The sequence below is a fragment of the Dendrobium catenatum genome, unplaced genomic scaffold (assembly GCF_001605985.2).
Source record: "Dendrobium catenatum unplaced genomic scaffold, ASM160598v2 fragScaff_scaffold_133, whole genome shotgun sequence".
NCBI lineage: Eukaryota > Viridiplantae > Streptophyta > Magnoliopsida > Asparagales > Orchidaceae > Dendrobium > Dendrobium catenatum.
The window spans coordinates 62,736-82,410 of NW_021318595.1; the positions used below are offsets into that span (position 1 = coordinate 62,736).

The following is a 19,675-nucleotide window of genomic DNA, read 5'->3' on the forward strand; positions in this document are numbered from 1 at the left end:
TTGAATTTGAAAATAAACCGCTCTGCTTGATATTTTTTTTCAATATGGACATCATCAGGATTTTAAATTATTTATTTTGTTATTTAAACCATATCAACTCTGTCTTCTTAGAAACAGAGGATCAAATTCGAGTACCAACTATGTGAACTGTCATACGAATATTGAGCTTAAGAGTTTACGTTTTATAATGAACTTCACTTATAAAGGTATTAAAAGCCTAATATAAACTTCAAATCAACTATTTATGTGAATTTTATAATCATGTGTTCATTTATTAAATTCAAATATGGTTGACTTCAAGTCTTGCAAGGAGGAGAATCAAACATGAAATTTAAGTTCACTTTTATTTTAACCCATACAATATTATTACACCATAGATTTAAAATTTTGATGCATTCGTAAAAGCACATTCATAAAACTTGAATTTTTTATTTTTTAAATAACTTTAATTCAACGTATTTTTGTCCCACAAAGCATTCTCTGGCATTATGTTCAAATATTTAGCGTATTCATCGGAGCATATAAGGGAAGTTTACATTGAAAAAAAAATATATATTTAACATTGTTTCAACCCCGCACAATATTCTCACTCTTCACGTCAGAGCATATAGCAAATTTGTCAAAGTGCTAGAATTCAATTCAAAGATGAGATTTTGATTTAACTTGCTTCTAATCACACGCACCATTCTCAAACTTTATATTCGAGTGTTTAGCATATATGTTGCCAAGGATTTTTATTTTTCTATTTTTTCTATTTTTAAATGGCATGTACACTTTATGATGCACTTATAGGCTGCGCATGCCTATTTTTCGGTGCATTTGCACTATCGATCGTGCAATTTTTAATGAACTTGTGCAATTTTTGATGAGTTTATGTGATGCACTTGCATGTTTCCCAATGTATTTACATAGCGTGTTAACGTGTTTCTAATGCACTTTATTTGTCACATTTTCTTTTAAAAAATGCAACGTTCTTTTTAGGGTAGCTATATACTTTTCAAGACAATGGCACGCTTCTTAATGCGATTGTATACTTCTTGAGGCAGTGACACACTACAAAAGACAACTGCACACTTGAATCGGCGTGCATGAATTTGAAAATTATATTGCAATGTTGCAAGATCTTAAAAATATTTGCATTGATCACATGCACATGCAAAGTTTTCATTTTTTTTTTATTCTCAAAAGATCAACTTTGGCATTATGTCTGCTTGTTTACTTGTGTTGTGGATCCAGTGACATGGTTTTCGAATTAGATTGTTTTTTATATTATCTCTTCAAGGAGGCAAAATTCATACATATATGTATTATATCAATGTGAGTGGGACTGGGACCCATATAACATTTTTATTTTTCTATAAATGGGGAGAGTATTATGTTCATTTTCATTCTCATACAGTTTATTCAGTGAGTTCTTAAAGGTTGTGAGTGTTTCTAGTTTTGAAAGGGATGTTCTACGCGTAAACAAGCTTTATAGTTCTTTATAATTTCCCTTTTAAGTTTATTTTTTGTTTAAATCTTATTTTCATTTTATATTTTTTTATACAACAGCATTTTGTTTAAATATGTCATTTAAACTACATCTGGAGGAAGGCCCATAAGAAGCCAAAAGAGAAAGTTGAATGCAAAGCTACAAGCTCAACAACCCCTACCAGTGCATCCATCAACACTCCCAGCCTTAGAACTAAAGGTTAACGTTCCAACTCACAATAGATATACAAATCTAAAGTGGGCTAAAAGAAATAGTCCTACTGGTGAGTTGAAGCAGTCTTTTTGGGAACAACAACAACAAACTCATGTTCTTCAGAAGAAGAGATATGAAACTATATCTGCCAGAATGCATAGAGTTCTAAAAGTTACAAAGGAGAATGACTTAATGAAGAAGAGATATAATGGGCCATTTATAAATAAGACTATGAGAATCCCACCAAGAGAGCTACCATCTGCCATGGTAACTTAAGAAAAATCAAGATCAGCTCCACGTGGTGAACATTGGAGCGTTAAACCTGGACCTCGTATCCAGGAATCCGCTATCAAAAGGTCCCAGTGGAAGGGCAAAGAAATTTGAAGGCCGAAACCTCCTGAAAGAATATTAATTGATAAAAAAAACAATATAAGCGTGACATCTGGTGCAGCCTCCCAGAGATCCGCCTTTCATAAAAATCGTCAACATTGGGTACCTAAGGAAAAGGTGCATACTACTGACATTCGCAATAGTTGACACCTTGGAGAATCTTTCAAGGAATCCTATTGCCAGCCAACTTCAACCTCTCAGAAGAAGGTCAATTTTGACCGCACTCCTCCAGTTGAAGAAATCCATGTACCGCATGCAGAGCCAGAGATCTATTGGAAGCGTCGCTCTGAGATTCACGTACAAGAAAGAGAAGATGATGACGACACCATGGAGGTTGAGGTAGTCTGCATGGTGGGGCACGGTGATGAGCCATATCAAACACGTGGCTACCGACGACGCAATGAAGAAAGGCCTACCTCTTCTAAAACAACCTCTCAAGAAGAGCAAGCTCAGTACGAGCAATTAGAAGAAGAGGAAGTTCCTTCAGGCGATGAACCAAATGATGATAAAAAAGTACTTGCTGAGACACTAGCACAAGCACAAAGACATTTGAAACTTCAAATGAAGGAGAAGAATAAGGAGATATCATAGCTGAATAGCAAGATGACAAAAATGATGGCACAAATGACTGCGATGATGCAGTTAATGCAAAAAAAACATCACTACTACTCATGTACTTGCTCAACCAATTGAGCATCAGATAACAAATCAATACATATCAAGTAGTATTCATATTAATCTTCCAACCAATCCAATACCCCAGGTGTCCGGAATACGAACCAGAAATAAAGAAGGAAATGAGGCTGATCAACATGCTCATTTGCAAACTCATCAAAATGTTATAAGTGCATCTGAGTCGATGATGACTCCACAACTAGAATCAATTATAAATGAAAAGATTAAAGTGGTCATTGCCTTAGAGCATGTAGAGAAATTTGTGAGCAAGGGTCGCCTGTATCCGACAGAGTACGATCAAGTACCATATCCTAAAGGATATTCAGTGCCTAAATTCAATACTTTCAATGGTACTGGCAATCCTAAACAACACTTGGCCCAATTTAAAGTAACCTGTGGAAATACTGGGGGAGTTGATGCTTTACTCTTCCGTCAGTTCATTAGTAGTTTGACTGCGACTGCTTTTGAATAATACATCGAAATTCCTAATAATTCGGTCAAGACATTTGCAGAACTAGAAAATATGTTCATAAAAAGGTTCGACAGTGCTACTGAGAAGACTACTATTGTTGATCTTGCCTTAAAGAAACGAAAAAGGGTAAATCGGTGACACAGTACATCACTTGCTGGCGCAACATGAGTATGAAGCGCGAATAACAATTGTAAGAGGAGCACGCCGTTCAACTGCTAATGAGAAACATCGATGATAAGATGTTACCATTTTTATGCATGGCCTCCATCAACACTTATCAAGAGCTACTGGATATAGTAGCTAAGTTTGAAAAGTTGAACTTGTCTAAGTCTGAATATCATTCAGATAGACCCCGAAAGAATAAAGCTGTGGACAATACAAGAGATGAAATCTATTCCGCATCATCTTTAAGGATTGACAAAGAAAAACAATCTACTCCTAAAGATGATAATGAGAAGCAGTATACCAAACCCCAACCAAAACTAGTATTGGGAGGAAACAACATGTCTCAAACTTTTCATAATTGAGGAGACCGTTCAAAGCCAAGAACCGGTGATCGAATCACATCCCTTAAAGAGAAAATGAATAGATAATATTCTTTTAAAGGGAAAAGTGTGGCAAAACTATTCAAACAAGCACTTAATGCTGGTCTTGAATTACCAGAGTGTAAAAGACCCGAAGAAGCTAATCAGAAAGATGATACAAGTTATTGTCCGTATCACCGAGTTATCAGCCACCCTATTGAAGATTGTTATATATTCAAAGACTGGCTTGAAAGAATGTATAGAAATGGTGAATTCACGCTATCAAATAGCGTTTTAGTTCACCCAAAAAAGGAATCCGTAAAAATGATCGTGTCTTCTCCTATACCCCAAATTAAGGAATGAGATAGAATGAAAGGGAAAATGATGCCAGAAAAAAATGAATGGCAGACCGCAATCTCTAAGATGACAATGAAGATGATCAAACAACTGGAAGGAGTTCCCAGTATAAAATGAAAATCTTCTACGGAACCAGTACTTGAATTGAGAAAAAATCTAAGTTCAGGTGCATCCACTTCCAGATCATTAAATCGGAGATGTCCTAATACGAATCAGTTCTATAAGGCATTCTCCAAGAAATCCAATAACTCAAATAAACACATCAAGCAGAAAAAGAATAGGTTTGTACTTCAAAAGATCATCAACAATTTGGAAGATTATCATCAACAATTGAGGAGGCCTATAACACTTGCAGACTTTATGTCTAAACTTCAAATAGACCAGTCAAAAGTGGAAGATGATGAACAAGAAGATGAAGATTCACTCAATATAGAAACATGTCATCTCAGTGGCATCGAATGCAGGCCAAAGAGATTCTGTAAAAGATCATGATAGGGGTCAGATAGCAATGTCTCCTACAAAAATGATAGAGAAAATGACATCTGAGTCATGTTTGATGGCGTTACAGACAGATTATAACTTAGAAGAAGAAATATGTTTTCCAAGTAATGATGAGTCAGATCAACAAATGACTTCACAAATGGAGCGTGTGAAGATGAATGAAGACTCTGAACATTCAACAAGAACTTCATCAGATGATGCTAACTCGAATAAAGTGGCTCAAGTACAATTGAGAAGTGGTAAAGTGATGTCATCACCACTAAAAAAGAGGTTATCAAGTAAAGATAAGGAAAAAGATATAATCATCAATGAAGAAATCATCCCTAAAGATCATAAGAAGAAATATGATGCAAATAAAGGGATAGAGTATAATATTATTTCTCATTTAAGTAAAATCCCAGCACAGCTCAGCATCTATGAAGCTCTTCTAATGTCAAAAGATCTTCGAGAAACCTTGATACATGCTCTCAAAAATCCAGAGAGATGTGAAGCATATTTCGCAGAAAGATGTTTGAACGAAGTTCTTTATGTTAGAAATGAACATATTGTTATATTCTCTGAAGAAGATCTCATGTTGGGGACTACAGAACATAATCGTCCTTTATATGTCACGACAGAAAGTGATGTTATCATAATAAGGCGAATCTTGATTGACCCTGGGTCTTCAATAAACCTTATGAGCTTGCACACATTGAGATCATTATCCCTTGATATTCAACATCTAGGATCATATAAACTTATGGTGCATCGCTTTAACGAAAAAGGACAACGAACTGTAGGGTCATTTTTTCTTCCTCTAAAATTTGGAGAACTATACACAGAGGCCAAATTTCATATCATCGATGCAGACACTTCATTCAAGGCACTCTTGTGTAGACCTTGGCTTCATGAAAATGATCTTATTCCATCAACTATGCACCAATGCATGAAATATCTAAAGGATGGAAAAGAATTTTCAATTTTTGGAGATATACAACCCTTCACAGTCCACGAAGTGAAAATTTACGATGATGCAAAATACTTTATTCCAAATAAAGTAAAGCCGATGAAATCATCTGCAATTAAAGCATCAAGCTCAAGGAGTACAAAACAATCCAAAGAAGTTGAAGAAAAGCTTACAGGAAGAAAGAGCATGACACCAAATCATCCTAAAAGGGCTAATACACTGTCTAGATTAAATAAAATTGTACTCCATTTAAGAAGTGACACGGAGGAAGATGATGATATCTCTGAAACCCACAAGCCTTTGATTAAAGAAAAGCCAAAGGAGAATACTTTTGTAGTTACACTGATCCCTCCACAACACTTTAGAGAAATCGTATCTCGTGAGGTTCATAATATTGAAGAGCTTAAAATATTTTCTATACCTCCTCTACGTAGAAATAGTGGACCGGGAAGCTTATTCTACAAATTTGAAGAATATTAAGAAGATAATATCAATGAGCTTAGGAATTTTGATGAAGATACATAAATAATTTCTACATAAATGCCTAGATATTATCCCAAAAGAATTCAGCAAATGATACGAAAAACTGAAATTCATAATACGGTTACTTGGCGACGAGCGCGTTTCTTTCAAAGAATATGGTGTCATGAATTATCAAAAATGAGTAATCGTGAAACAAAAGGCTTGGGATTTATAGCAGCAGAACATACTGAGCGAGATGTATGTTATGCGATAAATGACAAATATCCTATTGGTGAAAACATGGATATAAGTGAAGAGAAAGATATGGAGGCTAAATCTGCACTAGAAGAACTTGAAGAGGGTGGACAGGCCGCTACCATGGATGAGCTGAAAGAAATAAACTTGAGAACTGATGAGAACCCTCGCATGACCTTCATTAGTGCTCTTCTCTCCAAGAATAAAATTGAAAAGATGAAAGCATTACTCAGTGAATTCAGGGACTGCTTTGCTTGGACATATGATGAAATGCCAGGCTTATCCCCTGATATAGCTGTTCACAAATTAGCCATCAAACCAGATGCAATACTTGTGAAGCAAGCTCCAAGGCGAATGAGACTAGAAAATGAAGAGCAAGTGATTGCATAAACCAAGAAGCTCATCGAAGCATGTTTCATTAGAGAAGAAAAATATGCTGATTTGATAGCTATTATTGTCCCAGTGAAAAAGAAGAATGGACAAATTTGCATATGCATTGACTATCAGGACCTGAACAAGGCGTATCTAAAAGACGACTTCCCACTTTCAATATCAGAACTATTGGTTGACAATACATCCAATTATGATATATTCTCATTTATGGATGGGTCATCAGGATATAACCAAATCAAAATAATACCTGAAGATGAAAAGCACACTTCTTTCAGGACTCATATAGGTATATTTTGCTACATAGTCATGCCCTTTAGCTTGAAGAATGCGGGAGCTACATATCAAAGAGCTATGACACATATATTTGATGAGCTTATCCACCCAAAAGTTGAATGCTATGTGAATAATCTTGTTGTGAAAAGCATAGATCGAAAATATCACTTTGAAGATTTGAGAATTGTATTTGAAAAGATCAAAAAATTCAATCTCAAAATGAACACGCTCAAATGTGCATTTGGAGTTTCTTCAGGAAAATTTCTTGGGTAGGTTGTACGGCACAGAGGAATTGAGGTGGATCCTAACAAAGTCAAGGCAACCATAGAAATGCCGCCTCCGAAAAGTCTCCGTCAACTTTGTTCTTTACAAGGACAACTTGCATTTATACGGCGGTTTATCTCAAATCTATCAGGTAGATGTCAACCATTTGCAAAACTGATGAAGAAAGACATTCATTTTAAATGGAATGATGAATGTATATAAGCTTTTAATAGTATCAAGAGATATCTTCTGAGCCCACCAATCCTTGCAGCACCAAAACCATGGAAGCCTCTTATCCTATACACCACAGCTTTGGAAGAGTCCCTTGGAGCACTGCTAGCTCAGCACAATGAAGAAGGCAAAGAAAATGCACTCTACTACATCAGTCGAAGATTAATCGGAACAGAAATACGCTACTCTCCAATTGAGAAACACTATCTGGCGTTGATTTTTGTTGTCCAAAAGCTCCGCCATTATATAGTCTTATAAAATTACTCATATCAAAGATCGATCAGCTAAAATTCTTAATGACAAGACCAGCGTTGACATGTCTCCTAGCCAGGTGGGCAGTGATACTTCTACAATTCAATATCACATGTCCCCCAAAAAACGATAAAAGGACAAATTTTAACAGATTTTCTTGCCACACATCCCGTTCCCGCAGACTAGCCGCTCAATGACGATATGCCCGATGAACAAATTCTAATTGTTCTAGAAGAAGAGAAATCACAAATATGAAAAATATATTTTGACGATGCATCATCAATTAAACATGCCCAACCTCCAAACCTCCCTAAAGCTCGAGCCGGTATCGGTTTTATTTTCATAGCACTGAATGGAGGAATAATGAGATTTTCATTTGGTTTAACTGAACCCAGAACCAACAATAAAGCAGAATATGAAGCTTTAATAGCGGTCTTGAGATAAATTATTTTTGAAAATCAACAAGATAAATTCGGTTATTCCTCAATCTCCCCAATAAATTATTTTTGAAAATCAACAAGATAAACATTAGATGTTTACAGGAAGAAAATTTGGTAGAGCCTCTGAGTCTTGGCTTGAATGCCTAGAAGTTGAAGAACAAAATGACTGGAGGCAACCTTTCATCGACTACTTCAGAGAGAATAAATTCCCTACAGATAAATCATTAGCTACGCAGATCAAGAAGAGAGCATTACGATATGTGTTTGTCAACAATACGTTATATCGAAGATCGTTTGAGCAAATGTGGCTACGATGCTTAGGAAAATATGATGTAAAACGGGAAAAGAGGCTTGCTAGGGAGAGGATTTCTTCTTCAAAATATAAAGGAAATTCTGACTTCTTGCCCAAAACCTGTGAAGAATCTCAGTCCAGATTTCTAACAAAAAAAACTGAAACAATGGACTTCAGAAATCTGAAATTAGCTTCAGGTTTTTATTCAAAACTTGAGAGAAAATTCAGGTTTCAGAGATTAGGAGAAAAGGTGTTCGGGAGGAACAATGGACTTCACATTCAGGTGTAGAATGGTTGCTAGAGAAACGTGGGAAGAAAGGGGGAGAGGCAATGGAGAGAAAGGAGGGAAATAAGGCTTGATTTGCTTCCAAACAGGGACTTTCCTATTGGAATAAATCAATCAGAGAAAGGCATGGTGGAATTTCGGCTAGAAGGAAAATAACGTGCCTTAGATTGATTACCTAAAATGGGATTCTGTACTTAGGAAATAAATCCCAATTTAAGTCCAGGGGGACCGGCGGCATTAGTGGAAGAGGGCTGGAATTATGGTGAGCTATTATTGTTGATTGAGGGTTTCAAAATTTGATTTTAGGAATTAGAAAAGTAATGAAATAAATCCAATTTGAATTTGAAATTCAAATTGATTTAAATTAAGTACTTTCCTAAAATAGACGAACTAAATTAGGAAATAAATTTTAAATTTCAAATTTAGATAATTTAAATTTCAAATTAAATCCAAATGTCATTCACCCCAAATTAGGAAACTCAAGAAGGAAGAGGGAAGGTTGAGATGGGGTCTAATTTAATTTGGAGAGATTAATGACTCATCTCCTTGCAATTTAAATTTAAATTTTGAATTGGAGAGTTAAAACCTTCCAAATATAGATCAAACCCAATTAGGAAAGATTTCAAATTTAAAATTTGAAATCTAAAATTGTCATGGATTTTCCCTCTCGATTTTGCCAACCCAAATTGGAAGGAGGCATGGCCATGGGAAGAGGGGTTGAGGCCGGCGGCTAGGGAGCCATGGCCGACGATTTGGAGGATTTTCTGGTGAGGTGGCGACTATGGTGGACGTAGGTAGAGGATGACGACGACGGCTAGGAAATAAGGAACAAAATAAAAACAAAGATAAAAACCGTGAGCCTTGGACTCTTCCGAAGACTGACGGGTGATGCTTTGCCCTTCTCCAAGGGACTTCAAGTCACGAGCCCGGACTCATCCTGCGGCTGGTGAAAACTCCGATTCCTTCCCATAGGAATCTCACTATCGTCCTCTCAAAAGAACACAAGTGTTGAACACAATTTTTTTTAATATCAATAATCCATCCCTATTACAATAGCTTAAGGCCTTATATATATGTCAACATAAGAAAACTCAAAATACAAAATTGCCCCTTGGGCCACAACACTCACATAAACCAACCTAGGGGTAAAACTAGAAATACATCAAATAAGAACTAAAATTCAGAAAAATAACTCATAATTGAATATTTAAATTATAGCCGCCGATTTACGACGCCTCCTGTGATAGATGCGCCAAATCTTCGTACCGATGTCCGCATCAAAAGATGAAGCTAATAAAGTTATTTCTGAAGTTCATAAAAGACTATACGGTGCACATCAATCAGGTCCTAAAATGATCATTAAAGTTAAAAGAATGGGTTATTACTGGCCATCAATGATAAAGGATTGCACAAATCATACAGATATATGCCACCAATGTCAAATTCATGACAATATTATATATTAACCTCCAAATCTTTTACATCCCAATATAGCATCCTGACCATTTGAATGTTAGGGGACAGATGTAATAGGGCCCATTGATCCACCATCATCTGCTAGACATCGCTTTATATTAGCGGCAACAGATTATTTTTCTAAATGGGTTGAAGCGGTCCCATTCAAATAAGTCACTGCTCATCATGTCATCAACTTCTTTACTCATAACATTGTATACATGTTTGGTGTACCAAACCGCATAATATCTGACAACGGTTCAGCTTTCAAAAGTACTACAATATACAAATTCATTTAGCGACATAAAATTGATTGGCGATATTCATCAATCTATAATCCAAGAGAAAATGGATTAGCAGAATCCTTCAACAGAACACTCGTAAGGCTGCTTAAGAAAATTCTTACTAAGAATAAAAGAGAATGGCAGAAGCATTATGGGCATATCGCACAACTTATAAGATACCAACGAAAGCAACTCCTTATGCATTGGTGTTTGGAACTGAAGCTGTATTGCCCCTTGAAGTTGAACTGCCGTCACTTCGGGGAGCTGTTCAGTACGATCTTACAGAGGAACAAAATGCTCGCCTGTGAATGGAAGAGCTTGATGCACTAGATGAAGTCAGGCTCCAAGCTCAACAAAATTTAGAAATCTATCTAGCAAGAATGGTAAAATCTTTCGGCCGTATAGTACGCCCTCGAGCATTTCAAGAATGAGAATTGGTCATGGTGCTGAGAAGACCTATTATCCCATACCGAAGGATTGGTGGTAAATTTGAACCAAATTGGGAAGGCCCTTTCGTCATCGAGAAGATGTACCAAAGAGGAGCATATCAACTCATCGATCTGAAAGGTCAAAGACCTATGCCCCCGATCAATGGGAGATACTTGAAGAAGTATTATTCTTAAAAAATCAAGTTGAAGATCATTCCCTTATAAAGGGAGAGAATATTTCTAAGATATCTTAAGAAATTCTCCCACAATATGGGGCATTTTTAAGTTTAAAAATGCCAAAAATCTAATGACAGATGAAACTTCCCTTTAAGACAGGGGGCATTTTAAATATTTACTTGGGTTATCGTTGATCCCTAAATAAATATTTAAAATCATTTATGAAGCTACAACTGCATAAATACAGGGGAGAAGTTAGTGCCTTCAAGCAATCAAATATACGATCATTGCAAAGATTGAAGATTCTTCTTTAAATTTGCCAAGATTTTAGAGTTCAAAATGAAGAGATATTTTAATCTAACAACCTCAACAAATCAAATTTGACAAGTATGAACTGTTATAGTACAAGTCCAGCGCTCAAATAGGTATAATATCAGTCTCAACAAGCCTATATGCGGCCGAGTCACTAACAGCTTTGCCTACTCAAAAAGCCATGATAAGAGGTCGTAGTAGGAAAGCACCTGTTTTGTTAGCCCAATCACAAATACTATCAAGTTCGATGTTTGTTAAACTTAACAAATCAAAACAGTTCAGATTTTGAAGATTTCCTCAACTAACAAATAGATTAAGGCAAATTTCAGAAAAAAAAAATTCAACAAGTCAAAGGCACCAAGCTATAATGAAAACTCCTATCAAATTTAAAAGCATAATCCTTCAATAAATCTATCAAGCATAAAGCTAATATCAAAGGAGCTTCTCTTCATCAACATGTCCGATAAAGCACAAAGCTCAAGATCGAAGAAGTTATCCTGCAGTTCTTGTAAAGTCATTGGCTGAACTATAGAAATATTGTTATCATCAAGGTCCATCATCCATAAAGCTTTGGACAGATGACTATTTATCACCGACCTAATATCATTCTAAAGGATTTAGGTCATCAATATGGATTCTTCATTAAGCTCATGAAAGCACAAAGCTAAGGCAGAAGAAATGTTAATTCATGACAAATCGTAAAGATAAATCATGAATTTCTAAAAGACTCTCTATGTAACATCTAAAATCCAATTTTAGAGATCCGTAGAGTCAACTAGCTTACAACAAACATGATCTGCTACAATGCGCATATCATATTTGTTGGGGGGCATTTGTTGACTGTAACTGCCGGCAAAACCGCGCACGGTTCCATGATCTCGCACAGTTATCGCATTCTCTCGACAGAAACCGCCCCACTCACGACATAAAAACAGCGCTCCTCTCATTCGGTTCCCTCACATGCGCACACAAAGGAATACAGAGAAGGAGAAACCAAAGCCCATACCTGCGCTCTCGTCCGTCTCCTCCGTTTGAGTTGACTTACCTCTTGCTCCCGTCGATCCCAACCTTCCACCGCCGCCGGCCGAACTCACCCGAGCCTGACTCCCGTCGATCCCAGCCTACCACTGCCACCGACCTAACACCAGAACCGCCGGCTAACACGAAGCCGTCGACGCCTGCATTCGCTCGTACCCTAGATCCGCTCGATCAAGATAGTCTGAAGCGACTTCCGACCTCCTGTCGATCTCCATCTCCGGCCGACTCCGACCACGCCAACAAGCCGCCTCCGACCCGTCTGTGCGTGACTCTGGCTCCGCCTCCTTATCCCGATCGGGCTCTCTACCTTAGCCCGATAATGGGCTCCCTCCCTCTCTATGTTATATGATATAAATTATATTATTATAATATAATATATACAATGTTAAGTTATATATCTATATATATATAATATTTCATTAATAATATAAGATTTTATATGTAATAAAAAAAGGGATTTTCAAACAGGTGTCGAATACCTGCGCCATCGATCTTAGATCTGGACGGATGGTTTCACAATTCGAAGACCCGCGCTGTGATCTTAGATCCGGGCGGATGATTTTAAATTCGAAGCCCCCGCACCATTGATCTTAAATTTGGGCGGTATGAAACAAAATTCGAAGACCCCATGCAGTCGATCTTAGATCCTTGTGGGATAATTTAAAATTGAAGACCCTACGCCATCGACCTTAGGTCCGGGTAGGAAGAAACTTCGGCAGATGCCGTCCTGATTTCTCCCTCGGTGGGGAGGAGACGCTGGGAGGCTGCCAAATTTTTCTTAAAAATTCGAGACTTAGAAAAATCTTTTGGACTTATAAGAAATTTGGAACAAAATAAAGAACCTCCTATACAATTAATTTATCACTTTAATTGATTACAAAATGAATATATATGGTGATAAAAAGAGACCACACTAATGAAATTCATATGATTGAAGCAGAGGCAACACATGTAAATGCAAGACATCGGGATGAAGATAACCTAACAAAATTTATGATAATTTGAACAATGAGGATTCAAATGATTTTTATGAAAAACCACATTAATATTGACTTGAGAGACAATGTTATACTTCATAAGACTGGTAATCATCTTATGAATGGATGTGTTGCATATAAATTCAACAATAATAAGATTATTTATGGAAGCAACTTTTTCCACAATCAATCTATATAAGAGTTTTATGAAAAATAATTATTATTATTATAAAACTTTCTAAAGTGGATGGCCTTCCGCCTTGTAAAGATATTCTAATGAAAGAAATTAGAAGCTTGATGATATTTCAAGAGAAAATTGTGCTTAATCAGAAAATGCAAGTTAAGTTCAAACATAATCTCAAGTCAAAGATAAGTGAAGAGCAAGAATTAGATGATCGGTATGGTTCAACAAGAATGAGAATTTGATTGTCTTAAACTACAATTATAAAAAGGAGAGAGGGAGACTCTCAATCGCATATCAAAATCAGAAATTCATAATGATATAAGGCATAATTATGAGAAATTTGTAATATGATCACTGAAATTCTATGTTTGAAAGGATTGTGGAGACTAAAGAAAATACATTGCAATACTAACAAATATACGACTATTGGTCCGATAAAATGATAAAAGTCTAAATGATTACAAAAAGAAGACATGGAAATATTTGAAATGCCAGGAAAACAGATTTTTTTTAGCAAAATTTATCAATTTAACACGCCACCGGATCCGCAACATGTATGGAAGCGGACAGAAGGCGTTCGTACGCCCTTAAATAAAACTTCGGGCCATTTTTTAAACAAAATCACTCTCGCAAATGGATCATATTTAAATATTTTAAAATGCCCCCACTTATGTATCAAATATGATCACTTGAACTAAATATACCACTGTATATGCTCCGACAAACCTATTAAAAGTTACAAACACAAATAGTCGAGAATGCTGCGCAGGGTCAAATGCTATAACCCGCATGTGCTCCAATCGACACATCTAAGTCTCAAATCCAACATTTCGAGAATATTGTGTGGGTCTAATATTCAAGTTTCATCCTTCTCCTCGAAAGGACTGGTGTTGACACGACTTTAATTGCAAAATGTCTCCCAAAACCCTACAAAAATATAAGTGACCTTAATGTCACCCCGATGATGACCGCGTTGACAGAAAATCTCAACCGGAGGGGTCAAATCTTAAATCCAATCAAATCTCTGAAATAAAATATATCACCTTAAAACTGAAATTAAAAATCATCCACTTCCTGCAACCGTTTGTCGGGGGTGATAAATTTGAAATTAACCTTAACTCACAAAGAGCGAATGTTGTGTCGGGTGTATCACTTTGATTCATCCTCAAATACTCTCTTGCCAACAGGGCCGTGGCACGTGCCCTCTGATCGGGTGGTTTTGCAACAAAATGACACCATTATATTACGATCACGGACAAAGCCCGTATGTTGTCTAAAGGCGTCAAACCCTTGAGTTATGAATCATAGGGTTTATTCAATAGGCATAAAGCTCTTTGTCAGTTAAGGTGGATTCAGATACATCCCCTTAGACAAATATCAACCCAGGTCTACAAGGTATTCTTGGACGAAGCAACTTATGGCTGCCGACAAGGTGTCTTCAGTCAAGTTGGGTCAACTACCTCCTCTGACTAAGTAGACCAGGGATCATGACAGCCCGGGATGACGGAACCATAGGATCTTGATCGGGCTCGTCTTCATTCTCCCCACCACTAGTTTTAAGTTTATGGTGATAAGTCTTAAATTCTTAAACTTTAAAATCCAAATTCAAAATTTAAACCCTAAAACATTTGCTATTATACGATAGCTTCATAACCTATGTGACATCCTTAACGACTAGCCTTAATCGAAAGTTCTCTCCTGTTATCAGTAGGGGTAATTAACTATAGGTGCTTGCGCCGATAGGAAACTAGAACTCAGATCAAAAAGTCCTCGCAAAATGAGGGCGAAATCTCTGGGTAGTGTCTTATCTAAAACCCAATCTGCCTTCTGAAAATTTCTTCGGAACATAATCTCGTTAAAACTCTCTGCCGTCATCATCACACATACATTCAAAAGAAAATTAGTCTAATGTCGTGGAGAGGCCGGGACATCACACTCAAAAATGAAATTTTCGAAGCACACAATGCCCAATCTCACCATCTGAAGTTGGGAAAACCAATTGCAAAATGATTTGGAGCCCCCAATTTAAAACTGATTACATAATTAACCAAATTAAAAAGGATTTTAGTAGCAAGTAAATAGTTCTTTGATTTTTTTTTGTTGGAACTATACACTCAGCTTTCACCCAATGGGCACTACCAATCAATTGGATGGATGAAATCAAGGTCGTATAGACCAATTTATTCAGGTTAGCTAGACAATACTCATCAATATATAGCTAAACTCGCATTAATATTAGTCTATAGTTAATTTTTAACACCTCTTGCATTCCATATTCGTGTTTCAAATATGGTTGATAACAATATATTCAGCCGGGAATAAATATTAGTGTATATCACAATATAGTTATGCGTCATTCAGAGGAAGCAAATAACCTTATAAAGCCAGTGTGGACTTTCGGCACAAAATTCCATACAAATGGCCAGCAAAGCAGCAGGAGCAGCAGATACCCAAAAGCAAATTCTCCACCTAATAAGTAATTTGTGCTCAATTAATTAAAATCACAGCAATCAAAGATAAAACAACAGTATCCATTTACCCTCCAACGGCCTCCTTCACTGCAATTCCAACAAGGAGGGCCCCTATAAGTCCAAGACAAGTGGCAATTTGAATAAGACCCCCATATGTTCCTCTTATAAATGAAGGAGAAACCTGATGGCAAAAAGGCGTGCAAGTGGGGAATAAGTGAATTGAATACAAGATATGAATCAGTATACAACAGAAATTGTTTTCTCTACCTCCGTCACATAGAGTGCAGCAACTGGCGGGCCTAAGCCCATTCCTGTTCCAACTAAGAATCTACCAAGAAGCATTGTTTGTAGATTGCCTGCACTTGCACTGCAAATGCAAGAAAAAAAAAAGTTTTATTAGAAGGATTTAATAAACGAGATGGAGTATCATCATTTCGTATACCAAAAACAAAAAGAGTATGAGTATTATTTCTTCAGTTGCCGATAAATTGAATCACTAATCGTAGTACAGACTCTGCAAGGTTTGGAAAGGTCTAACTATATAAATAGAAAGTAAAAAATTCAAGCACAAATTAAATTATATGATAGAATCGAATTCAAAAAAGAAATAAGCAGATTAATTATTTAACTACCTTAAAAACGCTCCAATAATCATTGGCAATGCACTCAACTGAAAAGCCCTACGCCGCCCAATTCCATCTGCTATCCAACCACTAAACAAGCAACCAACAAGTGCACCTCCAAGGCAAATACTCACAACAAACCCTGCAAATCAACCAACCGAACCTAAATAACATTCATCGGGGTAAGCAAAACCAAACTAGAAAGCCCAGCTCTACCTTCAGCCAAGGTGTTCCCAGTAAACCCAAGATCGATGGAAATGCTCTCGAGCGGCTCATTAACAACACTGTAATTGAACTAATTTTCATTTCAATTGCCCCTCCAAATACCAAAAATATAAATAAAAATAAAAAAGAAACAAAAACATCCGATCTCAGATTCGGAGAGCGACACGCACCCTAAGTGGTATCCAAACAAGAAGGAAGATATTGTGGCCACGCATACATGCGGCAGAGAGAGCCTCCACGATGGATTACCGTTTTCTTCTTCAGTGGGAGAAGAACTCAGCAAACGAGCTAAAAGTAACAACCGAATGACAAAAATAAAATCAACGGATTAACCACTTCTCCCATGCAGAATCAAGCCTATAAGGCAGCTCAACATGCAAATATAAAACTATTAGTCAGTCTCATCACACAAGGAAAAAGGATTCACCAGCACTCTCTTCATCATCTCGATCTAAAGGATCCATCAGTTCTCTTGAAGACAAACGCTTGTGAACGGCGGAGTTAAAATTCGGCCGCATTCTCCGATCATCCAAGCGATCTAATCCGATCCCTCCGCTACCAAAAAATAGTGCTGAACAACCCGACAAGAAGACGCCGAATCCGAAGAAATCCAATAAGAAATGGAGAAAGCAAATTAGTATCCAACCTCGATCTGATTTTCTCAGATACCTGCATCGGAAGGTCATAGACGAAAATAACAAATAAGAAAGGGCATCCGTGACACCTAAAGCCAAGCAGCAGTTCAGTTCGTCCGGCAAGCGGCTGAGCGGCAAACCTGCGCGAGGACCGGATGTCCGGCGAGACACAACACCGTGCAGCTGACGTGATATCCGAGCTTCCTTACCTCCTGCGAGAGGATCGTAACAAGGACGTCTCCATTAATGAATTATTTAGGACGCAATATAAGTATTAATGATAACTTGTCCAGTTCAGCGAAGAGCAATAGCCGCCGCCATCTAATTAATTTAAAAGGGAATTTTTTAGAAAGGAGAATGATTTAAATTTCATTTGCTGCAAATGAAGTGTCATTAAAACTTAATTTAAATTGAAGTAAAAATCCTAAACTAACAGAAGACCTTATTTCATTTTATCTTTTCTTCTGAAATAATACGAAATTGAATCAGATTTTTAAGAACATTAGATTTAGATTTAGTTTGCAAAAAAAAAATTATTATTTTTAAAATAATTTTTTGGTATAAAAGTTTCATGAATTAAAAATCTTTGTACTAAAATATTATTTTAAAAAGCAGTAAAAAAAGTCGTCCCAAAAAAATCCTTAAGAGGGTTTTTTTTTTTTTTAGTATTTTATAAAGTTGAATGTGACGTTATAATATTGCTATTGTTGTATTCAAATACGATAGCGAGAATATAGTATTACCTTCAAAGATGAAAATGGTCTGAATGAAAAAAAAAATTAAAGAAAATTTTCATTTATATAATCAAATATGACAATGGGCATATCATATCATCTTGAAAGATAAAAATGATATTCTTGAATGCATCTAAGTGTAAAAATGACTTTTAATTAAATTTGTTGGCATTTCCAAAAAAAAATTCATAAGATAGGATTTACTTTAGTCATGAGTTGCATGTTTCCCATAAAGACAAGCATTTATGACTAATTGCAATAGTGCTAGATATTTCTTAAATTTCAACGATTAAGTCTAGGATTAGAAGGGACTTGATCAATTTTAAGTTCTTTCTGGAATTCAAAGGATGAAGAATAGGGAGCACCTAAGATTCTAGGATAACCCATAAGCACTCTAGTCTATACGATATTAAGCTTTAATGTTTTAGAGACGAGATTTTTATATTTGAATTGATATTTTTATTAAAAATTTGATATTACATTCCCGGCGAATGAGGACTTATGATTTGAGATTTGCCTCAAAACTTAGATTTAAGTTGGGCATTGCAGAGTAGTGTCATGAATATACTTAAGTGAAGTGTATGAATTTCTGGACTTACATCTTCATGAAGTAGAATGTCACATAAACCACCTAATCGGCTCAAAATCATGTTATCCAGTCTTATGAAAGATGGATAAGCTGTTATTATTTAAATTTTTTAAATATATGACCACCATCTAAGAAAATCCTAAATGGCTCTACACATATGAGTGGTATTTATGCTTCTAGACATGCAATTAAATTTTATTTATTTCTAATTTGTTTCTAATGCAATTGCATGCCATTTAAATGTAAAATTAGCATGTTTTGAAGTTTTAATATAAGGCATAAAAATTAAGTTTTATCCTAAGGCGCACAACTTCCATTCAGACAAAACTGCACATTCATAAATCAGGTGGTCTGCTACTACCCGCAAGCGGAAAGGTGCCTAGCAAAAATATAATGAACGATATATATGCATGAGACCTCAAACGAGCTATGGCTTACTTCTTAAGAAATTTTTATTTTTATATGTTATCCTAAATTTTTTATTTGGTTATGAATGGAAGAATATTTTATTTCCTAAGAGCCTAACGAAATTTTAGGCATAAGCATATGCAAGAAATAAACCTATGAAACGGGATTCAGCAAAACAAGCAATGGACTGAAGATAGCACTTGAAATATTCAGCAAATCAAGGAAATTGGTTTTTGTATGAGGTTCTTAACATGAAGTGTCCTGATTTTGCAACAACATACAAGTCAGTTCAAAAAGCTTACCCTAAACCCTATAACCTGCTGTTCTCGGTTACAGCAGAGAAGCAAACTATAGGGGCTTCTGTCGGGCAAGGAGCATAAGATAAATGGTATTGAATTGCTGTTTTTAAGAGATAGATCACTTCTAATGCTCTATGTC

General features: G+C 36.3%; 1 protein-coding gene across 2 annotated transcripts in view; it reads right to left on the bottom strand.

The window, feature by feature from the left end:
* LOC110091918 (probable plastidic glucose transporter 2) overlaps positions 1–19,675 on the bottom strand; it is a 49,423-nt gene that overhangs the window by 28,207 nt on the left and 1,541 nt on the right. For both annotated transcript variants that reach the window (XM_020816223.2, XM_028699337.1), the window contains exons 5-12: positions 17,647–17,827; positions 17,299–17,540; positions 17,042–17,159; positions 16,863–16,930; positions 16,656–16,788; positions 16,291–16,390; positions 16,092–16,204; positions 15,928–16,021 (exon numbers count right to left, since the gene is read on the bottom strand). In XM_020816223.2, the coding sequence (XP_020671882.1) occupies positions 15,928–16,021; positions 16,092–16,204; positions 16,291–16,390; positions 16,656–16,788; positions 16,863–16,930; positions 17,042–17,159; positions 17,299–17,389 (717 nt within the window). In that variant the 5' untranslated portion in view covers positions 17,390–17,540; positions 17,647–17,827. The remainder of the gene's footprint in view (positions 1–15,927; positions 16,022–16,091; positions 16,205–16,290; positions 16,391–16,655; positions 16,789–16,862; positions 16,931–17,041; positions 17,160–17,298; positions 17,541–17,646; positions 17,828–19,675) is intronic.